Raw genomic sequence first — 17,799 nt, 5'->3', positions numbered from 1 at the left:
ATGAATGCTCCAATAGCGTGCACATTGAGTGGGACTTGGCATGTGATTTGCACAACATGCAAGTTGTAAATCGTCTGCAAAGTCGCACCCTATTGTCTGCTATTAGAGCGACCACATGGGTGTGTTTCAAACACTGATTTCTTAAGTAGTACATGTACTACTTTAGTGGCAATTTGCATAGAGATCTGTATCAGATGTCTTGAAAATTGCATTGAAATGGTCAACTTTACTGTAAGTCGCAGGATTTGTAAATCAGCTTTGCCCAGAGTGTAATGTTTGGTGATGTTTGATTTCTGGAGTGTTTTGCCAATTGATGGGAAATTCACCATACTAGTCAAATCGATTTGTCATTTTCAGTATTGCATACAAGATGTGGTCATGTGACTGTCTTAACTCATGCGAGAATCTGGAGGGAATTGTGACCATAGTAGCAATAAAGGTTCCAATTGGGGTTCCCTTTCACATCCCTGCTCAATGTTCTGTTGTATGCTGCACACGTACATTTCACTGTATATATCTTTCTGATTTTTGGGGCCTGTATACCAAGGGTTAATGCAGGTAGGAAGCGGATTCATCAGGTGAAAACACTTTCACTGACCAAACTAAGGTCAGTGGTGGGTGTGGCTTCATTGGGGGTGGGGCCTGTATACCAAGGGTTAATGCAGGTAGGAAGCGGATTCATCAGGTGAAAACACTTTCACTGACCAAATTAAGGTCAGTGGTGGGTGTGGCTTAATTGGGTGTGGGGCCTTGTTTGGCGTGCTCCAAATACAACCTAGCTTATATAAAGATGTGCAGTAGGGAGTGATTTGGCCTGTTACTAGGCCGGGTGGTTTTTGACCAAGTCCTTGCTTGTAGAGGTTTGGGGGGAAGAAGAGATTTTGTGCTGAATTGCCTCAGACACCACTCAGGCTGTGTTTGGAAGTGGGCTGGAAATGTTTGCATATTTTTGGCCTTGTAAAGTGTGTTTGTGTGTTATTGCACAATGATTGTGTTTTTTCTCTTTGCTTTGAAAGCCTCACACATGTCAATCGTTTTGTTTAAAATCTGCTCTTGTTTTAATTTTGCTTGCTTATTTAGACTCCAATGCATTTTTCTGACAAACCTGCTGACAAATGTATGTGTAGGGGATTTGTAGAGGTGGGAGGGGTTTTATAGAGGTGGGAGGGTTTTTGTTTTCACATGCTTTGTTTTCTTGATATTTTGATCTGTAGACTTTTTTTTGTGAATGGATCTTTATACTAAGTGATTGTGTAAGTAAACCTTATGTGCACGAAAATGTTACTTGATTCATCTTCCCCTTTGTTTCCTGCTATAACCTGTGCACACACAGTTCATTAGAAGTATCTTTAGATTGTAAGCTCTTATGAGCAGGAGTGTTTTATTTTTGCCACATCAATCCTATTTTTGTGACTCACCAAGATATTGACTGTACCTACTTGTTCCTGCTGACCAAATAAATGAAGATATATTTGATCAATAAATGTTTGACCGATGTTTTTGTGTTTATTTTATGTTCAATATATGAACAACCTTAATAGTTACTTTGTATACTTATATAATCTGCTCAAATGTAGCTTGTAAGAGCGTGAATATGCAAGTGGGTGCAAACTGGCTTTTTCAAAACCAAAAAAAAAAAAAACCCACTTGCACCACAATATTATGTACTAATGAATGTCACATTCACTGTGCAGCCAGCTACAGGTTTTCTACAATTCGATTTACAGTAATAAAATAGTCCACACTTTGTTGATTTTTGGCCTTTGGCAACAAATATTAGCCAAGGTTAAAAAAAACAAATCAATAAGAAACACACATTTGCGAAAGCTATCATAGCCGCACATAGAAATGCGCGATCGCAAACAAATAAGCGCCAAAGAGGTGTCTGCATGGCGCATGAACGGCTATCCTGGAAGTCCGTCATCACGTGTGCGCGCACCCGGAAGTGGTTGTGGGGAGTGTAAGTGGATGACAAGTGGTTGGAGGTTTTGTGTTGGTTGAAAATTTTGATAACTTTATTGGCATTTGGACATGGCGAGAGCACAGTTCTCAACTGAGGAGATGATCCTTATATGTAAAGTAAGTGTGGCCATTGCAAATATGTTTATAACATGTGAGGGACAGGTAATTGCAATTTTGTGGGTGGGGCCTAGCAGAATCTCACTTGGTGCACATGCTACTTATCTGCACATTAGCTCCTGGGTATTTATGGGTCAATGATATTAACCACTTGCCTACTGGGTACTCCTACCCCCTTCCTGTCCTGGCCAATTTTCATCTTTCTGCACTGTTACCCTTTGAATGACAATTGTGCGGTCATGCCACATTGTACCCATCTTAAATTTGTATCAGTTTTTTCAGACAAATAGAGCTTTCTTTGGGTGGTATTGACTTGCTGCTGTGTGTTTTACTTTTTGCTCGATAAACCACAAAATAGCTCATAATGAATAAAAGTCTGTTTATATTATAACATTTGGTAAACTGGTAATTTAGCAACACTGATGTGCGTTGATGAGGCAGCACTGGTGGGTGGCACTGCTGGCCACAGGTGGGCGGAACTGTTGGGTGGCACTGATCATCGGGGCCGACCCCTGCTTTGATAACTGCTGGTTCTCGGCAGTACTTTCCACACATTCTGACAGCGTGATAAAAGTGCAGCCAAGACCCGGCAAATGCATTTCCCGGTGATCAGCGTGTCATTGGACATGGCTGATCACATGGTAAAAAGCCGCTGTGATTGGCCTTTACCACATCACGTGATCAGCTGTGTCCTTAGGACACAGCAATCACGGAGAGTGCGTTCTGCCAGGATGTCATATGACACCCTCCCAGAGCTGCCTGGATGCAGTGTAGCGTTATTCGGCTATCTGCGGTCGCCAAATAGGTAACCAGCTAGGCCTTCATGGCTAATCTTTGAATATCTGGACATGTATACTGCGTATAATGCATTACATTCTACAATGTGTTGGTGTACATGGTATTACAGTGTGCAATGCGTTGCTGGATTCTGCATGACAGTGGACAGCGTATCAGTGTGCAATGCGTAGCTCCAGCCTGCATGACAGTGTACAGTGCATTACAGTCTACAATGTGTGGGTGTACACGGTATCACAGTGTGCAATGCGTAGCTCCATCCTGCATGACAGTGTACAGTGCATTACAGTCTACAATGTGTGGGTGTACACGGTATTACTTTGTACAGAGTATTACAGTGTGCAATGCGTTGTACACTGCAGTGTGCACTAAAGCATTTTACACTCATGCACTGTACACACTAACGCATTTGACATTTCTAGTGTGCAATGCGTTCGTGTGCAATGCCTTGGACAGTACAATGCATTTGCAGTATTGGTGTATGTTTATTAAGCACAGATAATTAATCTGATTTTAGTTATCAAGGAGAAGTCTTCTCTGTCCCCCTGTTTATGAGGTGGAGGACAATTGTTTTCCAAAGAAGAGAGGAGACATTTTTTCAAGGAGATCTGTATAGATTTCCAGAGATATGTGTAGATGGTTGAGGGGCTGCATGTGATCTCCGGAGATAATTGTGATTAACGATCACCTGAGTTAAACCAGTGAATGAAAAGTGTAAAAAAACATGGATTGAAAATAATCTGCACTGACCACTGTGCTTTGTCAAGCCACATATTGGCACATTCTGGTTTCACACAGATGCGATGTGAAATTTGCAGTGTTTTCTGTGCAAGCGCTGCACCGCATCACAACCGCAACCCCTTCATGCCACCTGCTGCGGCTTTCTAGGTGAAGTTACCAACACACCAATATTGGTACACAAAGCGTATTGCGATTTGCCAAATTGGATCGCCTGCCTATTCACACCCATGTGCATACCCTGAAAAAGGGTCCTGCACATTTTTGGCCCAGATGCGGTGCAATTTGAGGTGTGCAAAATGTTTGTCTCTAATTGCAACGCACACAAATTGCATGTGATTTGCCCAGGAGTGCGGTGTTAGACCACAATGCATGTATGTGAAGCCAGAATAAAAGGATGTGGATTTTGTCTATTTTTACTTGCGCATGTTAACATTATGGAAGTGCATTTTTCTTCCGTTTAACATGCTATAGAAATGCAACATGCATTTGGATGTAGTGTTTTTGTATGTGCATTTTGGAAGTATTCTAAACACACATTGACCCTAGGGCCACACCATATCTTATGCAGGCCATAGATGGGTCGAAAATCGGCCGATTTTTCGGCCGAAAATAAAATCGGCCGATTTTCGGATCGTTAGTGGGCTATTTGTTCGGCCGTTTTTTGGTATTTTGGCAGATTTTTTTTTCGGTAAAGTTGGAAAAAAAAAACGGCCGAATTTGCTGATCGGCCGATTTTCGCGGCAATGATGGGCAAATCGGCCGATTTTTTTACTGATAAAAAATCTGCACATGAGCAGTGACCTGCAAGAGGAAGACAAAAAGAAGAAAAAGCAGAAGAGGATGAAGAAGAAGAAGATGATGATGAAGAAGAAGAGGATGATGGTGAAGAAGAAGAGGATGATGGTGAAGAAGAAGAGGATGATGATGAAGAAGAAGAAGAGGATGATGATGAAGAAGAAGAAGAAGAGGAAGAAGAAGGATGAAAAATGAGAGGAATTCCAGTATGGCAAAGTGTCCCTGCAGAGAGCTCTGCTATTTCTTTGACAGTTCCTTGACATTTACAGCGGTTGCAACATTGTATATATTTGTTTCCGAATAAAAACATCTGTATCCTAAATGGATACAAATACAATGTTGCAACCGCTATAAATTTCAAAGAACTGTCAAAGAAATAGCGGAGCTCTCTGCAGGGACACTTTTTGCCGGCTGTAGACGGGATGAAAATCGGCCGATTTTTTTTTTTTACCATTGCTGGTAACGTCGGCCGCTTGAACAACCGATTTTTCATTTTTTAAAAGAAAAATCGGCCGTTTTTCTCCCCGTATATGGCCTACATAAGCATTAGTGTGCCTGGGGGAGGGGGGGACCTTTTGGCCTTTCCAAACACAGTAGATGCTCCAAGAATGTTTCCTTGAACTCTTGAAATGGTTAAAAAGGAAAGACACTCTAGATAGCCTGCACTGAGAATTGACTGTCATGATGACGTGTCAATGATTATTTGCTCTCATTTTTCAGGAGTGGTACTGCTTGCGGTTGAAGCTGGTAGAAATCCACCTTCACGTCCTCCACTCACCTTCACTTGTGGCCAGTGGATATTTTGTGGCCGCAGGCAAGAACTGGCATCGAGGACCTGCATAATGACCCTGGCATGCCAGAGGTGGTTTGGAAGCAGCACAGCAATTTGACCATCCCTTTCCTCTATGTTGGTTTTAGGGGTGCAGAATTGCTTCTCGTTCGTGAACGGACTGTCGCCGGATATCAGAGTCCCCATATTTTCAAGATATGTTTTAGCCATGTTGGCTTATTTTTATGTTATTTTCCAAGTGTGTTGCACCTAACCGCACAGTAGTGTGGTGCCATGCGTATTTGTGGCTGTGAATTGGGCTGTTTTTAATAGACGTGTGTAGGTGCAACAACGTTTTCATCATGGTACCTGCGCACATCTACATAGGGCATTGCATTTCTTTGCTGTGCTGGAAAATGTGTGTTCTTGCATGCGTTTCTGCACCACCAATGGTGTGAACAAGTCCTAAGGGCCGGTTCATACTATAGAAACAGTCTAGATGTGTTCCTGATGGGTTTTTTTCATGCCCTTTTGGCATGCATGTTTAGTGTGTTCCAGTACATTTTGGATGCGTTTTGGACATGTTTACATTGCATTTTTGTATCCCTTCCACTTATTTTTTTCTATTTTCTTTGTATTCAATGTAGTTAGGGACATGTGCGTTTTAGTACATTCAAGGACGTTTCAATGTGTTCCAGTACAGTTCTGTGCAGAAACAATGCAGCGTGGTCAACTTTGTTTACAGCACCTGCAATGCACTGAAAATTCAAGCGCTGATGTGAACTATGACATTGACAACCACATAACCTTCTTTCTGTGCGTTTGTGATGCCCAAAAAGCAACTGAAACACATGTAGTGTGAACTGGCCCTAAAGGTTATTAGAGGTCAGGGAACGGGACTGACCAGGAATTGTGAATTCAATCAGACTAGTGGTGAAATACAATCAGCAATTGTATAATAATGTGAGATCTGAGCTGTAGCTGATAGAAAATGAGACACATTCACTTGATCAGTAAACAGATAGTTAAAGAGTGGGGCGGTGATCCATAGATTTGCATATGGGACAGGTGATGACGGGGTGGGGGAGGGGGTCAAGTTGTATAAGGAGACAGATTTAAAAGAGAAAAATGTTACAATGAAATATACACGGCATGAAACTTGCACATTTCCTAACTGGCAGAAGAACAGTACATAGGTAACATTCATCCACTTTCTAGTCATTAGGCAAAATCATAATTGATCTCCATTTTTTAGGATGTAGCCATGACTGGGATTAGAACCCATGACCCAAGTGCTGTAAGTTCTGAGCTCTAACCACTAAACCACTGTGGGAGACACAGTTTGAGCTATAATGTAGAATAGTTACATTGTTTAAAAATGATAGAGCGAGCGCTGGTCAAATGATATAGACTAGTAAAATGGTATTACACAAGATAAATATAACCACGAACAGTAGTGCATGAACTCGTGAAAGGTCATCCACCCCTGTGACAGTGTACTACACTATTGAGCACCTTTCTGGCTCCTGTGGCTGAGCTAATTCCTCCCCAGGACCATTTGGGCACCCACCCTGATGGATGGATTGAGCTGGATGACTAACCCATAGCTGCCAGCATACCGCTGCACCCCCAGATGTGTGATGTGTATAACCCATGCACATTAATACTTTTGTTCTGGTGAGTGTAGACCAGTCCCAAGGGTGGTTTACCTTTCACGAGTTCATGCACTACTGTCCGTCACGGAGAGACCACACGTGCCATTCATAGGCACTCTCTGAGTTGGAACTCTCACACGAAGGACATTCCATTATTCAGGAATGATTCTATGAACTTATTTTAGCACCATTTACAATATTACATCATTGTTGCAATTCTTTTTGGTTTTTACATGCGTTCATTATTGATCACATGCATTTATAGCACTGCACTTGTCTTTAACATTTAATAGTTACGTGATTAAAGAGAATGAAGATATATAATTATATTGGGAAATTAGAAGTATATAAATTATTTGAGATATAAGTATGAAAATGTTTAACATTTGAATACAGAATGTATGACATTCATTAGTAAATGCATTAGTTTCCTGATCATTTTGGAGACACAGCAAAAAAAAGAAATAGAAGAAAATAGAAAATTCTAATACAGGTGTACTATTTATTATATTCTAAGAATTCTCTTTTGCCATCATAAAAACGCCAATGTTAATAAAGCCCGCGCTTGTGCGCCATCTAGCGAACATATCCGGTATTGCACCTAAACATGTGCCAGACGGGATACCACATTTAGTAATAGCAAAGTAGTCAGTAGACTCTCGTTAATGAGCTTGCTAGACGCTGGTCAGACGACTGATTGATTGACCGGAGTCTGCCTGAATGGTCAGACTCTGCTGATAGGTTCACATCTCAGTGAATCAGGGCCAGTGTGTCAGACACGGTTAGTGGCAGCGTTAGTTAGTGGCAGTGTGATAGTTGCTGTTAGTGTCAATGTGTCAGGGTTAGACTTCTTGCACTCTGTGCTGATGTATGAACATTACACATTACTCGCAGAAATAAAAAAAAAAAAAAAAAAACCACAAGGATGGGCTGTATGCGTCGCGTGTGTGTGTGTACAGGAACACTGAAGATAATGGTCTGTATTTAGATCAATAAGAAAAATAGAGCGTTTTTGGGCAGCAGTATGCAAGAGGCCTTAGAGTTGGTGTGTTTCAGGTATAAAAAAAAAGGTTTTATATTTAGTGGTCGTCAGGAGTAGAATTATTTGGCAGGTTTTTTTGGTGGTGGTACTTGGTAATGGCATAACAATATGCAGCTATAGTTTAAATATTATATTATTTAGCATCATACATTCTAGGAGAACAATGGTGGAGAAGGATCTGGGTGTTCTGGTAAACCATATACTTACTAACAGCACTATAATTTTTATAATTTTGCCCCTGTACAAATCATTAGTAAGACCTCATCTGGAAAAATAAGTCAGATGAAAAAAAGAAGATATTAAAGAACTGCAGAGCAGGGCAACCAAACTGATAAGAGGCATGGAGGAGATCAGCTATGAGGAAAAATTAGAGGAGCTGAAATTATTCTCTCTTGATCAACAAGTACAAATACTTATGTGGTCCATATAGTGAACTTGGTGTTGCAATATTTACTTCCACGTCATTACAGAGGACAATGGGCACTCTTTGTGTCTGGAGGAAAAGAGATTTAAGTTCCACATATGGAAGGGTTTCTTAGCAGTAAGAGCTGTGAAAATGTAGAATAGACTTCCTCAAGTACTAGTTCTGGCCAGCTCTCAAATACAACAGGATATTAACATTTATAGGTAATAACACCAGGGGTAGTTGATCTGATTGCCTCCTTAGGAATCAGGAAGGAAATTTTTTTTTTCCCCACTGAAGCAAATTGGATCATGCTCTACTGGGTTTTTTTGCCTTCCTCTGGATCAACTAAAGGGAAAGGATTGTGTATACTGATTATGTACACTTGGGTCTTTTTTTCAACCTATGTAACTGCTAACTACTATCTACTTTAACCATTAGCCGCCCGGCCAATGGCCGTTTGGTGGCTTCAGAAGTGCTGCGGCATTCCAGGTGCACGCCATTTGGCGTGCACCCGCACATGCGCAGTTTGCGGAAATGCAGAGCCTCGCAGCGGCGCGATCTGTCACCGGCCGTGTACCTCGGACACGGTCGATGACAGATCTGAGTACCGGCCCCCGTTGCTGGTACCATGTGACCTGCTGTGACCAATCACAGCAGGTCACATGACAGTTGTATACAATGGATGGCTTCATTCATGCCATCCATTGTATACTACTGCCTAGCTGTGAATGGTCACAGCTAATCACATGCACATGTCATGTGATTAGCTGTGACCAAATCACAGCTAAGCACAAAAAAAAAAAAAAAAAAACGTGAATGAATCGATTTCATTCAGGCAAATGCTTGCTTATAGCAAAGTAATTCTTTGCTATAAGTAAATTGTGTAAAAAAAAAAAAAAAAAAAATAATAATTTTTTTTTTTTTTTCATACTGTCACCAGTCAGTGTCCCTGTTCACCGCCATGCCAGTTATATGATGACGCTGTACTGCACTGGTGACAGTATGTAAAAAAAAAAAAAAAAAAAATAGTGAAAATAATTTTTTACATTTTTTTATTTTACAAAAAATTATGACAAAAAAATACAACTTCAAAAAACTCGCCATTCCTCTTATGAAGTACGTCGGACTGTCTACTCTGCAAAAAGGGGTCATTTGGGGGATATCTGTACTGTTCTGACATTCTTGGACCTCAAGAAATTAGATTGGCTGTCAGTACTTCAGGATTGATCAATTTTCAGATCTATACCATAGTTTGTAAACTCTATAACTTTCCTACAAACTAAAAAATACATCCTAATTTGGGTTATTTTCACCAAAGACATGTAGCAGAATACATCTCGGCCTAAATTTATGAAGAACAATTATTTATTTGTAAACTTTTATAACAGAAACAAAGAAAAACGTGTTTTTTTTCCAAATTTTTGGTCTTTTTTTGTTAATTTAACAAAAAATAAAAACCCCAGCGGTGATTATATACCACCAAAAGAAAGCACTAGTTGTGTGAAGAAAATGATAAAATTTTAGTTTGGGTACAATGTTGCATGACCGCGCAATTGTCATTCAAAGTGTGAGAGCGCTAAAACGTGAAAACTGGCCTGGGCAGGAAGGTGTAAAATTGCACGGTATTGAAATGGTTAAATAGAAAGCGGGTGATTATAAATGTATACATTATTTAGTTATTCATTAAAGCATGGTCAAATATTATATTATGTAAACCTACCCATCAATGCAGGTGTAAGTGGCTTTTGAGCCAACATAGAAATCTGGAGCAAACCTCTCACCATTTGGTATAGTGCCAGGATCTCCACATGATATCCCTGTAGGTGAAAAGACATTGATGATACAATTTGTAATTACAATAAATTCTCTTTAATTTTAAAGTCTGCATCATCCATGTACACCATGCTAAATATTTAGTTGTAACAACTACCCCAGGTAGGTTACATGAACAAAGTTTTTCAGGTCTGAAATCATTTTGTCTGTTGTTATTTTTCACTTTTATATATACAGGTGAAACTCCAAAAATTAGAATATCGTGCAGAAATTCATTTACTTCAGTAATGCAACTTAAAAGGTGAAACTAATATACGAGATAGGTTCATTACATGCAAAGCAAGATAGTTCAAGCCGTGATTTGTCATAATTGTGATGATTATGGCTTACAGCTCATGAAAACCCCAAATCCACAATCTCAGAAAATTAGAATATTGTGAAAAGGTGCAATATTCTATGCTCAAAGTGTTCCACTCTAATCAGCTAATTAAGCCATAACACCTGCAAAGGGTCCCTGAGCCTTTAAATGGTCTCTCAGTCTGGTTCAGTAGGAATCACAATCATGGGAAAGACTGCTGACCTGACAGTTGTGCAGAAAACCATCATTGACACCCTCCGTAAGGAGGGAAAGCCTCAAAAGGTAATTGCAAAAGAAGTTGGATGTTCCCAAAGTGCTGTATCAAAGCACATTAATAGAAAAGTTATGTGGAAGGGAAAAGTGTGGAAGAAAAAGGTGCACAAGCAGCAGGGATGACCACAGCCTGGAGAGAATTGTCAGGAAAACGCCATTCAAATGTGTTGGGGACTTTCACAAGGAGTGGACTGAGGCTGGAGTCAGTGCATCAAGAGCCACCACACACAGACGGATCCTGGACATGGGCTTCAAATGTCATTCCTTTTGTCAAGCCGCTCCTGAACAACAAACAACATCAGAAGCGTCTTACCTGGGCTAAAGAAAAACAAACCTGGTCTGTTGCTCAGTGGTCCAAAGTCCTCTTTTCTGATGAGAGCAACTTTTGCATCTCATTTGGAAACCAAGGACCCAGAGTATGGAGGAAGAATGTTGAGGCACACACTGCAAGATGCTTGAAGTCCAGTGTGAAGTTTCCACAGTCTGTGTTGATTTGGGGAGCCATGTCATCTGCTGGTGTTGGTCCACTGTGCTTCATTAAGTCCAGGGTCAACGCAGCCATCTACCGGGAGATTTTGGAGCACTTCATGCTTCCTTCCACAGGCGAGCTTTATGGGGATGCTGACTTCATTTTCCAGCAGGAAAATGCCAAAAGCACCAAAACCTGGTTCAATGACCGTGGGACTACTGTGCTTGATTGGCCAGCAAACTCGCCTGACCTGAACCCCATAGAGAATCTATGGGGCATTGCCAAGAGAAAGATGAGAGACATGAGATCGAACAATGCAGAAGACCTGAAGGCCGTTATTGAAGCATCCTGGTCTTCCATAACACCTCAGCAGTGCCACAGGCTGATAACTTCCATGCCACGCCGCATTGAGGCAGTAATTGCTGCAAAAGGGTCCCAAACCAAGTACGGAGTACATATGCATGCTTATACTTTTCAGAGGTCTGATATTGTTCTATGTACAATCCTTGTTTTATTGATTGCATGTATTCTAATTTTCTGAGATTGTGGATTTGGGGTTTTCATGAGCTTTAAGCCATAATCATCACAATTATGACAAATCACGGCTTGAACTATATTGCTTTGCATGTAATGAGTCTATCTCATAGATTAGTTTCACCTTTAAGTTGCATTACTGAAATAAATGAACTTTTGCACGATATTAGAATTTTTTGAGTTTCACCTGTATATCACAGACATCTCCAACATACATAAGAAAGCTAAACAACCACAAAGGACAGGTTCAGAAATAGTTTGAGAACGACTACAAACATCTGAATTATTAGAAGTTGATAGTTTCCATTAGCCTGTCACCAACGTAAGATCCTTTGCTTCATCTTTAGCACTGGATAAAGAACACAACATTACTGGAGGAGCAGTTGTATGAAGGAAAATGTAGAAAATGATCCAACGTTGACGAAAAAAGGGCAGAAGTTGTGAACAAGGATGAATTTGCACAGACATACCATCAAGGAACATAAAGAGGACTTCTGCACACCTGTAGGACACCATTTCTCACAACTGGACCACACTATGGAAGTCCTCAATATCTTAGTTCTTAAAGGGAATTTCAAAACTATTCAGGAAAGGAAAACTTTTAAACTAAGAATGATATTTCTATTTGATACAAAAGATAACAGACTTAATTTAGAAATGGGTATTCTCACTCATTATCCAACAGTTTTACAACCCCCTCTGTGACGGACATCCCAATCCCCCCCCCACTGTGTACATTTGTTGTTTTTGTTTTTTCCCCTCAGATTGTTTTTCTTAACATTCTTCTAAAACTTTATGAAGTTGTACTGATTGGACTTTGAAGGAGGGGACATACCCCAAAAGCTTGTCCTGAAAATTGTATGCAAATAAAATAAACTTAAAAAGTATCACAGACAGTACTCAATTGTTTCTGTATATGGAGCACTGAAATTGAAATCAGATTGTTCTTTTCCAAAAATAGTATTTCCTGTGCTCCCTTGAATAGAGAGGGACTTTGTACCCCCTTGATGGTTTAGATAGGACTCTGTAGTGGTGTTGTCCGACAGAGTCAAGGCTTCCCAACCCTTTGCAAAGGACTGGAAAGCCCCTAGTGCTTCTTTTACTGCTGTAAGTTCCTTCAGGTACGAAGATTCTTCTCTCATCACTCTGCCCCAAACTCCCGGCGTGTGAGGACTCAGAGTGTGCGCCTTGGTCCCAGGCACTGGTATCTGTAGGTATTTTTAAAGGGGTAGACTGAGCCCAGTCTCTTGACCTCCCCCACCCAAGATATTTACTGGGTTTTGCCACCAAACTATAGAATGCAAGAACCCTGCAAGAAGAGAAACCCTCTCCTCTAAAGACTCTTTTGGTCAATCCTACATGGTCAATAGATAACTGAATTGGTAACTTTGAAGTCATGAGTCCTAGTAGCCTCATTATTCCTCTCAAGGATACCAATTTCGCACTTGCCACAGCTTGGCATTTTTCCCAGAAGAATATTATATATATATATATATATATATATATATATATATACATACATACACACACACATACATATATATATATATATATATATATACATACATACATACATACATACACACACACACACACACACACACATGTTTTGCCTTCTATTTCTATACTTAAAGCGGAGTTCCACTTATTTGCCTCCTCCACTGCCATATTTGGCACCTTTTTTTTGGGGGGGGGGGGGGGAAGCGGGTATCTGGTTTTGACAGGTACCCGCTCCCACTTTCGTCTCAGTTTGCCGCAGTGAAGTGAGCCGTACGTTTCGGTATCCTCTTCCCTCTCGCAGTCTCCTGGGAACTTTCACAGGACCCAGGAGAATGCTGAACCAATTAGGAGGCGCAGCCCGACTCGCGCATGCGCAGTGGGCACCAGGCTGTGAGGCCGCAAGCCGTCACAGCCTGGTGCCCACAGTTGAGATGCCAGTGCCGTGGAGGAAAGAAGAGGAGAAGGGACAGCGCGGGTGAGGACACTGCTGGACTCAGGGACAGGTAAGTGTGTGTTTATTAAAAGTCAGCAGCTACAGTTTTTGTAGCTGCTGACTTAATAAACACAAAAATGGTTGGAACTCCGCTTTAAAGTGAGGCAAAGTGAGGGCTCACATTAAAGTGGTTGTAAATCTTCTCATATACCCAGTGAAGTGAAAAGCTTCAGATGATAGACAGGGATGAAACAAATCCTCCTACATAAGTTTTACTTGTTTATCTGCAGTTTTCTCTTTTGTACATCCCTTCAATAGGGCTTATTTAAGTAAAATCCTTGTCAGTATCGCAGAAACGGGGGTGGGGAGCTGCAATTAGAGCTTGGTGAGAGTTGAAAAGGGACACATCTCCCTTCACACACCACAGGAGCTGTGTTGCGAATAGACAAGGTGTCTGCTGAGCTTCCCCCTGAACCCCCCCCCACCCAAACTTGTTAGAAGTGACTCATGCTGATAAAAGGAATGAAGCACCAGAGAGAAAGGACACTTACTGCTTTGGAGAGAAACAAATAAACACTACAGATATATGTGCTTTGTTCAGATTTCATGATTGAGGTTTACAACCCCTTTAATCTTCTCAAATTATGATACAAAATGTCACTGAGGCTGCTTTCACACTTGAGCGATTTGTAGCTTGAGCAGTTTCAGAGCTTTGATCTTCAAGCTACAAATCGCTCACGTGTGAATGCACCCTGAGGGTTTCTGAACAAGTAACACATTGGGTAAAACCCCCAAAAGACCTTTTCCTGTGGAACCTGCACAATCATCCTGTTGGTGAAAATTGTTTCTGTACATAATTAGAGCTACTGGACACTCAGTGGTCTGGTAAGGAAGAAAACTGTGGATGGAAGTTCTAGGAATTCTAGACAGTAACTGTCCTTTATAGCAGTAAGTCCTTTTTGTGCTACAGTTGATAATCTTCCATTTGCTGAAAACCTGGGCAAGCCTTCCCTCCACCCTGACACTGGCGTCATTTGAAGTCTTTGTTAAAAGCTTCTACAGAACAAACCTCCTTTAGGTTTCGGTTTGTCGGAGGGCCATTTTATCTTTGAGTCCTGGTGTTTGAAGCTTTGTTTGTATTGAAACTGGAATTGGGACTGGTATGAAAAAAAACTTATGGCTTTGCACTCTTGTCAGGAATTTTTTTTACCCTTTTTAGCAGATGTAGAAAGGCCGCATTTAACTCCAGGCCAAAAAGTAAGGGCTCTTTAAAGGTATCTTCACACAACTTAGACTTGGAACTGATATACTCATTCCAAGACTTAAGCCAAATGGTCCTTCTTTCCGAATTCAGAAGATCTTGCAAAGACTTTTACTGTCTCCATGGCAGCATCAACTAAATAAGAGACCACCTTGGAAATAAATAGCAAAGATTTCAGAACTTTATTTAATTGCTTGTCCTGGACAACATGGTCTGTCAGTTGCTTCACCCAGACATCCGCATTACAGGCAACAAAGGATGCAGCCAAAGCAGGGGCCAGGGAAGGTACACTAGTGTCCCAAGCCTAGTGAAGAAAAGCTTCCACTTTCCAATCCATCTGATCCTTAAAAAACTTGTCCTTATCCTCTTTGTAAAAGGGAAAGTGTCTCTCCCAAGTGCAGGCATTACTCATTTTCTTTTCTGTTTTTTTCCATTTCTTCCAAAATTATATCGTTAAGGGACTGGGTGAATAAAACAATCTGCCTTATTGCTCCTTCGGGCCTCTGTACATTCTATCTTGCACTGACTGTACAGCTGGTGGATCAGGCACCTGCTCAGTAGCATACACAACTTACAAAATCTCCTTCATATCCTCTAATGCAGTGGTCTCCAAGCTGCGGCCCTTTGCTTGCCATTATACGGGTCTTGAGGCATTAATCCTGCCACTGGCATCAACAATGGGGCATAATTCCTGCCACTGACACCATCAATGGGGCACTATTTCTTCAACGGACACCAACAATGGGGCATAATTCCTTCCACTGGCACCAGCTATTTCTCCCCATAATACCAAAGATCAGGTATTGTTTACTCCCACTGGGCAAAGCTGCCCTTCTAAAGTCTGAAGGACATAAAACCAGCCTATTATTTTGAAAGTCTGAGAGTCCCCTGCGCTAATGAAAAACGATGCCTACTGCACCTATTTACGATTCAAGATCCCGAGCAATTTATCCTTCCTCTTCAGAACTATTGCCTGAGGGAGAAATGTCCTCCAAACTTTTCCTCCAAAGTTGGGAAAGACAACTTAGGTGTATGTTTAGGTTACAAAACTGCTGTAGGCTCTACCAATTTAGAGGTTGAAGATAGATAATCATCTAGAACCAACCTAAAGCTCTGAAATGTTGATACAATTTCCAAACCCATGAAGCACTTGAAATCCTTCATGATAGAATACGTTTCTGCAGACATAAGCTTTTGAGCACATTTGGTGACTGAAAAATCACTATAAAGCTCACCAAACACATTGCAATCCAACTGTACAATCACTTTTGAATCCACCAACAACAATTAAGCGCAAGGGCCTGCCTGACTGGATACAAAGTGATTGGATTATATAGCCCCCCCCCCCCCCCCCATTTCATTGTCTTAGTAAATCTAAAGTTGAATGTACAAAAATACTTATTTTTCAATGCTGTATACTTACTTTCACACTGTGGAACTGCAGGTACCCACTGACTATCAATGTTGCACGAGACTGAACTGGATCCCCTCAGAATGAAGCCTTTATCACACACGAACGATATACCAGAATTCAGTGTATATGGGCCAATGAACCCAGACCGTCTTCTTGAATTTTTCACATCTGGGTTAGGGCAATTTACAGCTAAGAATTGGGAGAAAAAAATAAAGATTAAAACACAGTAGGTAACGTATGAATGGCAGCATTCTGCATTACTACATTACTATATTTCCTATTATCACAAAACAAAAAAAACTAGAATCAATGGATCAGTAATGGTAAAGGTTAACTAGGTTTATGCTGTGTCCATATTTAAGGTGTAACATGAAGCACAGTCACATAGATAAAGCACCCAACACCTCCCTCCTTTCCTGAATCAGTGTTTCTTCTGGATGAAGCTTGTATTCTTTTGATTTTAGCATGACTGTACACATCTCTGTGCATTTCCTGGATGATTATGCATTTGCTTCCAGTAACTTACCATCACATCCTCCACAATGACAGACGGACTGTGCACAACCATGCTTGTAATCCCTCCTCACTTCCTTGTAGGTCAGGCACACTTCCTCCAGCCCAGGGTCATAACTTTATATGAACCTGAGGCTGGGGTTAAACAGTGATAGAGACTGTGCAGTTCACCACAACGCACTGTTCATGGATGTACTGGTTTGAAGGATAAGTTCACCTTTTTTAGAAAAAAATAAATGCATATTTTTTTTTCAGAAAAAGATATAGGTTTATCATAATTTTTTCCTACAGAAGCCTGGAAAACATTGCACCCATGATCAGTGCCATACCTCCATGCAGCCTGTCAGTAAAGCTGCAGGACTTGTGAATGAATTACAAGGGTGCTCATCAGCACCCTCTCAGTTTATTCAGAATTACAAACAGTCTTATGTGGTGGCTGACATTATATGTAGTTTATCAATTCACAAACTGTGAATCAGGAAACTGTGAATGAACGAAGCAGCACTGTGACAGCAGGTGTGGGGAGAGGATCCCTGGAACGCAGTTACACTGAGGAGGTAAACACACATTGATCATAAGGTAAACGCTGCTACATCTACTAGCCTTTACTTAGCATTCAACATGCTTTTTTTGGTTATGTTGGGGAGACAAAAAAAAAAAAAAAAGATAAACAAACAAGAATATATATATATATATATATATATATATATACACACACACACACATATATATATATATACACACATATACATTTTTTTTTTTTTTTATACAGTATTTCAACTGTATATTTATTGATTTGTCAAGAGCAGGGGTGGGCAACCTGTGGCTCTCCATCTGTTGTGGAACTACATTTCCCTTGAGGCATTGCAAAGAACAGAAGTCACAAGCATGACTCTACAGGCCCCATGAGACATTGCAAAACTGACAGTTACAGCTATGACTTGCAGCTAGAGAGCTGACCAAGAGTCTCACTTGACAATGGCTTTTAG

General features: G+C 40.8%; 1 protein-coding gene across 3 annotated transcripts in view; it reads right to left on the bottom strand.

Annotated features, from left to right (window-relative positions):
- The window catches only part of LOC149469994 (C4b-binding protein alpha chain-like), a 230,459-nt gene that overhangs the window by 81,840 nt on the left and 130,820 nt on the right, over positions 1-17,799 (bottom strand). For all 3 annotated transcript variants that reach the window (XR_016311453.1, XM_089668329.1, XM_089668330.1), the window contains exons 8-9: positions 16,307-16,486; positions 10,003-10,099 (exon numbers count right to left, since the gene is read on the bottom strand). Coding sequence is in view for 2 of the 3 variants with exons in the window: in XM_089668329.1 (XP_089524455.1) it covers positions 10,003-10,099; positions 16,307-16,486 (277 nt within the window). In the remaining variant the exon portion in view is untranslated. The remainder of the gene's footprint in view (positions 1-10,002; positions 10,100-16,306; positions 16,487-17,799) is intronic.

Source organism: Staurois parvus, unplaced genomic scaffold (assembly GCF_062004578.1).
Source record: "Staurois parvus isolate SC_StPar_1 unplaced genomic scaffold, SC_StPar_1.0 ptg000056l, whole genome shotgun sequence".
NCBI lineage: Eukaryota > Metazoa > Chordata > Amphibia > Anura > Ranidae > Staurois > Staurois parvus.
The sequence above is the reverse complement of the archived record's forward strand: the minus strand, read 5'-3'. Positions and strand labels throughout refer to the sequence as shown.